The following is a 12,356-nucleotide window of genomic DNA, read 5'->3' as shown; positions in this document are numbered from 1 at the left end:
GCTAGCTTGTGGGTGCTTAGAATCTAAATAGAGTTCTCTAGAAGAACCACCAGGTGTATTCTCTCTAGCCCTATAACTGAAAGTTTTAAGACCTTGGTACATTCAAAGTTATTTTTGTCTTATATTAATTATAATATTAATATTAACATGAGGTTTGGGGACAAAGAAATGTTATGACTTAATGGTGGTATGTTTATGTATGAAGTGGAGAAGAGATCAATTGTACAACTCAATTTTTGTCAATACAAGCTAGTGTCTGGGGGAATTGAGGTCCTTGTGCTCACAGATAAGCGCTAGGGAACCAGGAACATTAAACACACAGGCTGTCCTTTCAGAGTGGAGGGGTGCATAACCCTTTGTCCAACCAGAAGGCGGGGAGAGGACATGATTAATAACCTGGTCACCTTTGTGCTGTCTGTGTGGCTGAGCCCGTACAGATCCTCCAGACCCTTATCTTGAGCTTGTCAACCTATAGACCCCATTTTTATGGAGGATATCACATGGCCTTCACAAAGAGTCTCAATATAGTCACGACTTAAGCTTTATTGTGCATACACAATTGAGTTAATAGCCGGGCGTGGTGGCGCACACCTTTAATCCCAGTGCTCGGGAGGCAGAGGCAAGCAGATCACTGAGTTCTAGGCCAGCCTGGTCTACAAAGTGAGTCTAGGATAGTCAAGGCTACACAGAGAAACCCTGTCTCAAAAAACAAAAACAAAAAAACAATTAAGGTAATTATCACCAGGAAAACTTTCACCAAATTGATGTGCTTACATAGCTCTAAAATAAACTACTCCAGGGTGTCAGATTCCTGAAGTTTGGAGTTTGAACCATCATCAGCTACTGAAATGAACTACCATGTTGCCTCCCCACAGATCATCACTTTGCTGGCCATGGTAGTCACCGAGACTTCTGCAGGGATAATTTGGAAAGAGGGAACCTCAGTTGAGAAAATGCCCTTACCAGAATAGCCTTCAGGGCTTTTTATTTGAGTGATGATTCATGTGGGAGGGTCCAGCCCATTGTGAACTATGCTGCCCCTAGGTAGATAGTAATGAGTTGTGTAAGGAAAGCAAGCTGAGCAGGCCAGTAAGCAGCACTCCTCCCTGGTCTGCTTCAGGTTACCTCCAGGTTCCTGCCTTGAGTTCCTACCCCGAGTCTCTTCTTGATGAACTACAACTAAAAGATGAAATAAACCTTTTTTCCCCAAGTGGTTTTTTTGTTTTGTTTTGTTTTTGTTTTTGTTTTTGTTTTGGGTCATTGCGTTTATCACAGCAACAGAAACCTAACTAGGACAGGGGATGGATTGTGTTTCAATAAATTGATCCACCAAAAATGGGAAATGGCTTAGCATGGTGGTACACACCTTTAATCCTAGCACTCAGGAAACTAAGGGCCATGAGCTCAAGGCCAACATAGATTATATAACAATACTTTAAAAACAAAACCAAAATAATTATAGAAGGCTTTTATAAACTATAGAGAATGATCCTTTTTGCAATTTTTATTCTATGGAAAGTTTTGGTTATAACTAAAGTTTTAAGTTGGTGGTTGGCCATTCCTAGCGGATGGCATGAAATCTGTTTTGCCTATTCCTTAAGAATATCTTGATGTTGAGATTGTACTAATTTATCTTATTTACCTATTGACTAATTATAGAGAGAGACAAAGAGTAGTTGAAGAATGAAAAAGGCATAGAATACAATGCATAGAATGCAGTGACAGTGTGTTTCAGCCATTAATAATAAAACAGCTGACTTAGCTCTTGAAAACATGCTCTTAATTTACTTCATCCATTTCTCCTGTACTAAAACAGCTCCTGGGAATTCCTTTGCTTTCTACCAGGGATTATTTTGCATTGCACATTCTCTGTAAAATGCAAGCTTTCTAGTTACCTGATAGATACAATACTTTTTCAAAATGTGGACATGGAGGCATGTTTGTTTTTAGGTGTGAAATGGAAAGCTTCCTAGTTCGTTGTCTTTCTGGTAGCAGACTGTGTCATGTACACTGCCTTTTTACTTGTCAGTCAGTGAACAATCATATAGTTAGAATGGGGTTGGGTATAGTGGTATACATCAGTCATTTCAGATGGGGGCAGAAGGATAAGGAGTTTGAGGCAGACCTAGGCTATAAAATGATTAAAAGCCAGCGTGGCTTTTTGTGAAACTATGTCAAACAACACCCCCCCGCACCCCCTCTGGTAAAAATTATATTGGTGGTAGTTCTGTGTTGACTGTAAGTGTGCATCTATGTGCATATACACATACTAATCCACAGAAAAATATTTTTTACAGGTTCTACTAGCAAGTTTTAAAGCTAGTCCTTTAATATAAGTGAATTTTCTTGTTGTTTTTTCCCTTATAAATTCATTCATTTCTGCAAATAGGGGTAAATAAAGGCATAAATTTAGGTGTATAAAGATATTAGAAACGACTATCCTAAAGGAAAACGGAACATGATTGCTCCTAGGTATGGTGGAGAGAATGCTTATTATAGACATAGCCAGAGGCAGACACATCTGGGAGCGTGTGATGTGAGGACGGGAGAGAGGGGAAAGGGTAACCAGTTGCAGCAGCCAAGAGGCCCAAAAATACAAAGAAAGAGTAACCAAAATGGTTGGATTATATAGGGAAGAGCAGTAGAGAGTTCATGGTAGGAGGTGGGGGACACCCACCAGGATAGCCCTGGAAAAATCCAGAGAACCTGGCTTCCTGGCCAACAGGTTCTTTTTGATATGTTAAATAGGCACCTCAGCCATCTGTCCCAGGTTTGAGACTTAGCATCTGGCACTAGTAAGGAAATCTCCAGCCAGTTCTAAGCAGAAAATCTTTGCCCACATTTCAGTGTCTTTCTGGAAGAAAACTGTTGTGAAACTCAGTTGTTAAGAGTTGGGGGGTAGAAGAGAGATTTCTTATAAATAAGACTACCTGTTCTCTCCCGAGGAACCAGGTAGGTTCAGTTCCCACAACCTAGCAGTTCACAACCATCTGTAACTCTGCCTCTTCTGGCCTCTTCAGGAACCAGGTAGGCACAAGGCATGCATACATACATATGTACATACAGGCAAAACACTCATACACACAAATGAATATTAAAAAATAAATACAAAAAGTGGAGTGATTGGACCAGCAAGGTGGTCTGGTAAGGAAAGGTCCTTCCTGCCGAGCCTGACGACCAGTGTTTGATCCCTTGGACCCACCTGGTCATGAAAGAACTGTCTTCCCCACATTGTCGTTTGACTTCTACACTCATGCGATTATATAAGCTGAGTCCTTGTATGGTTCCAGGTATTTGGCCTGGCTGGGGAGTGAGGGAATAAAGAAAGACAAACACGGGGACACAGAAAAGAAAAGCTTGGATTGGGTGAACTGGACTCTGATGGAAAAACTTCAGCACTCAGGTGTTAGTTTAGCATGTTTATTTTATAGAGGTAAACAGAAAGGTAGCTTATACAGTTTAATCCAGGAAGAAAGGTTTATAGTAGATAGCTGGATCCAGGAGAGAGGGTTAGCTCATCTTAGGAGGAGTCGTCTTCAGGCTAAATACCTAGTGGGGGTAAGCTGTGGTAAACATTTTCTGTACATACTGTCAACATCTGCACATGGACCAGAGGAAGACTTTGCTATTTTTCTCATGAGTCTGAGGCTTTGGGGTCCTTGATATGGCTGTGTTCATGTCAACAAACACACATTGACTTAGGACTTACCCAGGGCTTCCTACAGGTTTACACACAACATACACACAGGCATATAAAATAAGTCAGTGTGGTGGGGTTTTTTTAGTTTAGTTTTGTTTTGTTTTTTATTAAAGCACTGTTACTAGGCACTCTCTGAGTTCAAGGACAACCAGGTCTGTCTACATAATGAAACCCTGTGTCTGGGAAAAAGGTAACTTTGAAGAAGGCTCTCTGCTAACAGAAGGTCCAGAGGGTTATTAAAGGCCTGTACATGGGAGTCAGAGTATGTAAAACCAAAGAGCCACGAGCTTAGGAACAGCAGGAAGATTGAGTGGCACTATGGTTGGAGTAGCTTGCTTACCAGTATACTGTATTGATCAGTAAGGAAAAAACTTTCCTCCTGGAGACACACGAAACAAGCCCTGAATCTGTTCAGGCACCAGGTTGGCTCATGCATGCAGATGAGGCAGCTGTTATAAGACAGAGTGGCACTGCACTGCCAATGTCAGGAAATGCTTTTTTATTGTTGTTTTGGTTTGGTTTTTCCAGACAGGATTTCTGTGTATAGCCCTGGCTGTCCTGGACTTACTTTGTAGACTGGTCTGAACTCACAGAGGTCCACCTGTCTCTGCCTCCCAGTGCTGGGAGTACAGGCATGCACCACCACGCCTGGCAGGAAATGCTTTTAATAGTAAAGAGATCCTGATCCAGGTTTAGAGGTTACCACTTACTTTTTAATTACAAATTATGATTTTTCTATAGCTAGGAATTCAGTGATGGCTGTGGTCCAGGATACTCAAGAGAGAAGATACATGTACTGTTAATTTTTTTTTTTAAGACAGTTTCTCTGAGTAGCCCTGGCTTTCCTGGAGTTCACTCTGTAGACCAGGCTGTCCTTGAACTCAGAGATCCTCCTGCCTCTGCCTTCTAAGTGCTGAGATCAGAGGCACCAGCAGTGTCTGGCCTACTAATTCTTTTTAAAAGGTAGTTTGCAGATTACCTTGTAGCACTGTGGTGTTCTGGTGTAAAGGTAGCAATGTGTGGTTTCCAGAGTGTCTAGTAACAGCACAACTACTAAGATGCAATTCTCCATCAAAATGAAGGAAACTCTTCTGTGACTGCTAATTTTTTCTTTTCTTTTTTTTTTCCTCCCTGAGACAGGGTTTCTCTGTGTATCCTTGGCTGTCCTAGACTCGCTTTGTAGACCAGGCTGGCCTTGAACTCACAGAGATCCTCCTGCCTCTGTCTCCCAGCTTATGACTAAATTTTACATTTTTAAAAACAAAATAGGTTATCACATTCCAACATAGAGAAATATACAAAACAAAACAAAAAACTAGTTGAGATCATCATTTCAAATTGTACCTTTTCTTTTTGGTTTTTCGAGACAGGGTTTCTCTGTGTAGTCTTGACTGTTCTGGGCTCAATTTGTAGACCAGGCTGGCCTCGAACTCACAGCGATCCGCCTGCCTCTGCCTCCGAGTGCTGGGATTAAAGGCGTACGCCACCATGCCCGGCTACCTTTTCTTGTCTATATATGAAATAATCAGAAAATGGTTGGGTATTTAATAGACAACTTACTAAAATTCTGCTTCAGAATTTCAGTGTCTAGTATTTGCAACTCAGGCTTGTTAAACGACAGCCCAGGAGATGCAGGTGTTTCTGGTTTTGGGGTTTTTTGTTTGTTTGTTTGTTTGTTTTTCTTTTTTCTTTCTTGTTTGTTTATCTATCTATCTATTTATTTTCGAGACATGGTTTCTCTGTGTGTAGCCCTCCTGTCCTGGGCTCACTTTGTAGACCAGGCTGGCCTTGAACTCACAGAGATCTCTCTGCCTCCTGAGTGCTGGGATGAAAGGTGTGTGCCACTGCTACCCAGCTGAGATGCAGATGTTTTATACTTGTATTATATTAAATGTCATGCAAGCATTCCTTAAGTGTGAGAACACAGTCAGGTTATTAGTTACAATCCAGGGACAAGGTGAGCATAAAAACCTTAGGCAGTGAAGGTGCAATTGCAGAGTAACACCCTAATATTCTTATTACTTAGAAAACTTTTTAGTTTTGACCTTCTTCTATTATTTAATTCCATTATATAACAGTAATTGCATTTATTGAAGCCACTGTTTCTTATTATAGGAAATGCTGATCTTAGTGAATCTCGAGTATAAGAAGGAAAGGGTTCTTTAATAATTCAGAGATTTTACTACGTTTCACAGCTCACTTGGTCCTATTGTTTTTTATGTCCCAAGTCTCTTATAAATGGTTACTAAACTGTGGCATCTTTTTTTAAAAAAGTCTTCTCTTTAAAGGAATCTCACAAGGTGCACTGTGTAATACAGGTTGTTTTAAATAGGTTAAAGAAGCTGGCTTTATTGAAAGTGTCTCCTGTGTTGAAGAATAATTTGACACACTCTGCTGCTTCAATACCAAGTGAATTCTGACGCCTCTAATGAGATTATTAAAATTGAAATTTTTTTTTATCTTGACAGCATCAACAAAGAAAGTATTATTGATGTAGAAGGCATTGTGAGAAAAGTAAATCAGAAAATTGGAAGCTGTACACAGCAAGACGTTGAATTGCATGTCCAAAAGGTAACTCATTTTCTAGTACAGTGCTAACTAGAGATAGAGCTTAGCCTGCATGGTACCCTGGATTTGATCCCCCAGCACCACAAGAAAAGAATAAGAGGGAGCATATAATATTATGTATAGATTTCAGTAATTATTACATTGTTTTATATCAAATCTGTATGTTTGCTTTTTTTTTTTTTTTTTTTTTTTTTTAAGACAGGGTTCCTTACTACTCAGCTATTAAAAACAAGGAATTCCCGAAATTTGTGGACAAATGGATTGAACTAGAAATGATCATAATGAGTGAGTTAACCCAGAAGCAGAAAGAGTTAAATGGTATATACTCACTTATATCTGCACACTAGCCCAAGGGGCATGTCCCATGAAAGTCTTCACTAACCAGGAAACTGAGACAGAGGGGAGGACATCCTATTGGGACTCTAGATGAGAGAAGCATGGGAGAATAGCAAAGTTGAAGGATCCAGAGGATCCTAGAAACCTACAAGAAGAAAATTATGATAGGCAGATTTGGGCCCAGGGGTCCCGCTCAAACTATGGCACCAGCCAAGGACAATACAGGCCATAAACTTCAAACCCCAACCCAGATCTAGCCAATGGACAGAACATTCTCCACAGTTGAGTGGAGAGTGGGGTATGACTTCCACACGAACTCTGGTGCTTCATATTTGACCATGTCCCCTGAATGGGGAGACCTGGTGGCACTCAGAGGAAGGATAGCAGGCTACCAAGAAGAGACTTGAGGTCCCCCTCAGTCACAGTCATAGGGGAGGGGAGTAAGGAGAAAATGGGAGGGAGGGAGGATGGGAGGATACAAGGGAGGGGATAACCATTGAGATGTAGTATGAATAAATTAATAAAATTAAATAAAAAAAAAAAGGTTTCTCTGTGTGTAGCTTTGGCTGTCCTGGAACTCGCTTTGTAGACCAGGCTGGCCTCAAACTCACAGAGATCCACCTGCCTGCCTCCTGAGTTCTGGGATTAAAGGTGTGCTCCACCACACCCGGCTCTGTATATTTTCGATTGTTGTAGTTGCTCCTAGTGGTGCACACTTTTAATCCCAGCACTTGCGAGGCAAGAGGTAGGTAGACCTCTCTGTGAGTTTGAGGCCACCTGTTCTACATAGTGAGACCCTGTCTTGGAAGAAAACAAACCAAAACAACAACAAATTGTTATAAAATATAAAATTACTGAATCAGTTAGTTTGTGCTATGGGAACCACTTAATAGAAGGAGAGAACCAGTTCCTAGAAATGGTCCTTTGACCTCCACTTGTGTCCTGTGGTATAAGCATAAGTGTTCATATGAGGCACACATTCATATAAATAAATCAGTGTATGTTTGTTTAAATAGTTTTCAAGATGGGATGGTTTTTTCTGTCCCTCAACCTTGAGGGAATTGAAGAGCATATCCACAGAGACTCCTTCCCACAGAGGTGGAGTGCAGTACTTAGTTGCATGCAGAAGAAAGACAGATTGGCAGATTCAGAGAGAGCAGCACATCTATGCCCACACTGGTTTGGGAATGAAATTATATTTAATAGGAGTTAATTGTCATGAAACTCTGAAATAGCAAAAATCATGTATTTAGGCTGAGCTGAGCTGACACATTATTTTGTTCTTGGTTGAGTCTAAGTCCATTTATATTGACAAGATACCCCACCACTCTCTTCCAACTGACATGTTTTCAGTACTTTACTAACGAAAACTTAATAACTAAAAAACCTTGTATTTTTTACAATTCTTACTGGGAGGGATCTATCTCATTGACAGAGCACATATCTCACATTGAAAGTGTCAATAATCATTTTTTTTTTTAAGGAACATACTAATTTTGCCATAATATAGTATCATTTTTTAAAAGATTGATTTATTTATTATGTATACAGTATTCTGCCTGCATGTGAGCCAGCAGTCCAAAAGAAGGCACCAGATCACATTATAGATGGTTGTGAGCCACCATGTGGTTGCTGGAATTGAACTCAGGACCTTTGGAAGAACACCCAGTGCTCTTAACCTTGGAGCCATCTTTCCAGCCTCATATCTTACAAAGTATTGAATTGTATCATAAGGAATTGACTGTCTCTTACTCTTATGTATTCATCCAACAGTTACTGCTTGTATTTATTTTGTGCCAAGTACTTTGTGAACTCAAACTCAGTGAAGGAAAGGGTGAATTTCCACTGGTTATGAAAGTCGTAGCTCTTGAGTTCTCCAGTTTTGGATTTGAAGGTCAAAATTCTGTTAACAAAAGGAAGCCTAAAACTTGGGTGTAGGGAACCATGATGGCTAATTCTACTTTTGAGTGTGGCTGCAATAAAGACTTCTGACACATCTCTGAATGAAGGTAATTCCCCTTTGTGACTCACCAGGTTTACTAACCGTAGTTCAGGTGCAAGTGGTAAGGTAATATGTTTTTAAAGGTGCTCAGAAAATCCTGTCTTAGTCATGAACTCACTGATTTTTATCACTAAAATATAAAATTAGCATGTGTGAGTATTGAACAACATAAAAGAACATCCTCTGTGGCAGCTCCTGACCAGACAGCAGGAAATGAGGTGTGATGTTTGATGAGAGGAGACTGTCATGGGGACAAGAAAGAATAGAGAATGGAAGGTGGGTGTGGCCTAGCGGGGCTGAAATTGGTCATGGTAGTAGCAGTGGCTGAGTACTGCCAGCAGTAATAGCAACTCCTACATTAACACTTTGGTTCTTGTGACAGATCCCATTTTAATTGATGCTTTGGGGTTGATTGCCCTAATCACAGCTTTTGTTGATACAGCTAGGCCTTGTTTATTACGTTGGTGTGTACTTAGGGCTTATAAAGTATTTGTGTTATGTTAATTGACTTCAAATAACCATAGAGCCAACAATGTTATCCCTGTAACATAGATTAAAAATGGATGTCATCAGGGCTGGAGAGATGACGCAGTGGCTAAAAGCACTGACTTGTTCTAGAGGACCCCAGTTCAATTTTTGGCACCTACATGGCAGCTCAAAACTATCTATAACTCTAGTTCCAGGGGACCCGACACCCTCACTCAGACATACATGCAAGCGAAACATTAATGCACACACACAAAAGTATTTCTTTAAAATGGATATCCTTGCTGGTGTGGTGGAACACACAGTACTCCCAGCACTGAGAAAGGCAGGTGCAGGTGATCTCTGAGTTTGAGGCCAGCTTGGTCTACAAAATGATCCCAGGAAAGTCAGGGTTACACAGAGAAGCCCTGTGTGTGGAGGTGTGGGATATCATCTTACTTTATTTCATCAAGTGGTTTCAGTTAAAGATGTATGCAGACGTCGTTTCATGTAGATTGCCTTTTAAACAGAAGATAGCAGGTTTTATTTACTTTTTTGGGTTTTTTTGGAGACTTGGTTTCTCTGTGTAGCCTTGTCTATCCTGGACTCACTTTGTAGATCAGGCTGGCCCAAACTCACAGGGATTTGCCTGCCTCTGCCTTCCAAGTGCTGGGATTAAAGGTGTGCGCCATCACTGCCCAGCTTGTTTACTTCTTAATATGTTTATCAATTTCTCATTTTCAGATTTATGTGATCAGTTTGGCTGAACCTCGCTTGCCCTTGCAGCTGGATGATGCCATTCGGCCTGAAGTGGAAGGAGAAGAGGTAAAGTTTATGTCACATTATGTGCTTGCTCTGGGTAGTTTGTAACATTGGAAATCCATTGCCCTGGCTGTGTTAAGTGTACCTACAAATTGAGTCGGGGACTGGGGATGTGACTTGGTGGTAGAGGATTTATCTAGCATTTGGGAGGCCTCGGTTCAATTAAATTACTCTTACACTAGCATATCCCAGGCTTCTTTTGGTGTCCTGATTTATTTTATAGCTAGGGATATTGCTCAGTGGTAGAGGCTTATTTAGCAGCCAGAGTCCCAGAATCCAGAAGGAAAGAAAATCTTTTTTATTTTCTTAAAAATATAAAAGGTAACCCCCTTAAGCTGGGACGTCTTATATCTGTCAATATTTATAGGATTGAAGTTTAAAACCGTATTTAAAGTGTTACTTTATTAAAATTTAGTATAAATATATTGCATGATTGAATATATTTTAAATAAAAAGTAAAAGTGGCCAAAACATACTTTATATTTTCCAAAACAAAACTTTCCTGTTATAAGGGACATCATGTTAGATATGGACAAAGTTTGTAAATGTCTGACTATGTGTACTTCTAGGTTTTCATATGGTCCTTGGCTTCATGGTGTTAAGAAATTATCAATCATACAGCTTTTACAAAGTTCCTAGCACACTCATGAGTGAGAATGGAAAGAGACACTGTTAGTTCCAGGCAGAGGCAGAAGGAGCTCTGAGTTTGAGGCTAACCTAGTCTACAGAGCAAGTTCCAGTACATCCAAGGATATACAGATTAAGCTAGTCTAGCTGGCTCCACAGAGTGCAGCCAGGGATAATTGGGATTCTAAGTCCAATATTCATACCTTAATAACATGCTTTACCCACTGAGCCATATCTAGTCTAAGTCTCCCTTACCTTCACTCCCTTCTCTCTTTTGTTGGTGTGTGGTGTGTGTATTTGAAACAGAGTCTTACCATGTAGTTCTGGCTAGCCTCAGACTTACAGATATCACCTGCCTCTGCTTCCCAAGTGCTGGCATTAAAGGTGTGCCACACCCTCACCAGCGTCATCTCTGCCTTCTAACAGCAACTTTTCCCTGGGTTCTTCTTATTCTCTTCATTATCTTAGCTCCTTGATTTCCATGTACAATATTAACATAACATAGAGAGCATCTCTCACTAAAAAGGAAATACGACTTCTAAGAGTGGGGTGTATATACATGCTTGTGTACTTCAAAATACTGGTAAAATCTGGTTTTCTCACTACCATCCCATTCCTTTTTTTTAGGAAGGAAGAGCTACTGTTAACCAGGATACAAGATTAGACAACAGAGTCATTGATCTCAGGGTACGCCTCATTTGTTTGTTGTTGTGGTATGTCAACACTGAGATGGGTGGGATACCATAAAGCTAATTGCCACTTGCCTGTGTGTAAGTATCATGATGCAAGACATAGTGTACCTCTCTGACTGACCCTTCTCCTACAAAGAGCTGCCAGTAACACAAGCAGGTGAGTACCAGTTCACCAGGTGCTGACTTGATTTGTTTGAAAATAACAGATGATTATAAGGCCAATGTTTGGATGGCTTCCAGTTGATGTCTGTTTTATATGGGCTTAGACAGCAGGTGGAAATGCAACCATTAAATCTCTATGAGATGTGAAAGAAACTTAATACAATTTAGTGCAACCAGGTGGAGACAGGCATTGTTATGAAGAAGTAAGTCACTGTCTGTCGTGGTTTACATTGTCCTCTCGTGGGGCTTCTGTTTCCCTTTTGGTTGCAAGTGAAAGAGTTCAGTGGTTTCATCATTGATCTGTCATCTTTCTTTCTTAATGCTTGACCACATCTTCCTGCTTAAGTGTTTTATCTCATGCTTGAGTTCTTTGCTGCCCCAAGTTTTTCTGACTTTGATTCTTCTGTGTGTAGTACACTTAGTGTCCCTTACTATTTGCTTTCTGTCCTTTTTTTCTTTTTTTTTTTTAACCTTCTCCATTTTAATTTATATTGGAAAAATCTAATCTCCTAGAAAGTTCACAGTTAGTGTCAACCTGGCATGGTAGTGCAAGCCTTTAATCCCAGCACTCGGGAGGCAGAGGCAAATGCATCTCTGTAACTTCAAGGCCAGCCTGGTCTACAGAGCGAGTTCCAGGACAGCCAGGGCTACACAGAGAAACTCTGTCTCAAAAAAAAAACCAAAATAAATAAAATATCCAGATGACTTTTCTTGTAAAGTTGGAGATCTTAATAGTACTAAGGCCATGTTGGCTAAAATACGAGGTAGGGTATGTTCCCTTCTTGTTGCTCTACACCACCAGGAAGCACTGTGCATTTATTTCACTCATGTTGTTTGTCTGATTCTTATAAACATCTTTTATTTCATGTGTTAATGGGTTTTTAACATAGATTTGAGGTTGTCCAGGGAGTGGCCTGGGTGTGTGGTAACCGTTGGCCTGACACTGTGGTGCTTCAAACCCACCCATTCTCAATCTGAGACA

At 40.4% G+C, this 12,356-nt stretch overlaps 1 protein-coding gene across 1 annotated transcript in view; it reads left to right on the top strand.

The window, feature by feature from the left end:
* Dars1 (aspartyl-tRNA synthetase 1) overlaps window positions 1-12,356 on the top strand; it is a 52,764-nt gene that overhangs the window by 24,217 nt on the left and 16,191 nt on the right. The window contains exons 5-7 of the mRNA XM_051147318.1: window positions 6,169-6,271; window positions 9,816-9,896; window positions 11,148-11,207. Of these exons, the coding sequence (XP_051003275.1) occupies window positions 6,169-6,271; window positions 9,816-9,896; window positions 11,148-11,207 (244 nt within the window). The remainder of the gene's footprint in view (window positions 1-6,168; window positions 6,272-9,815; window positions 9,897-11,147; window positions 11,208-12,356) is intronic.

Source organism: Acomys russatus, chromosome 6 (assembly GCF_903995435.1).
Source record: "Acomys russatus chromosome 6, mAcoRus1.1, whole genome shotgun sequence".
Lineage (NCBI taxonomy): Eukaryota > Metazoa > Chordata > Mammalia > Rodentia > Muridae > Acomys > Acomys russatus.
Note: the sequence above shows the minus strand (reverse complement) of the source record. Positions and strands in the feature narration are given on the sequence as shown.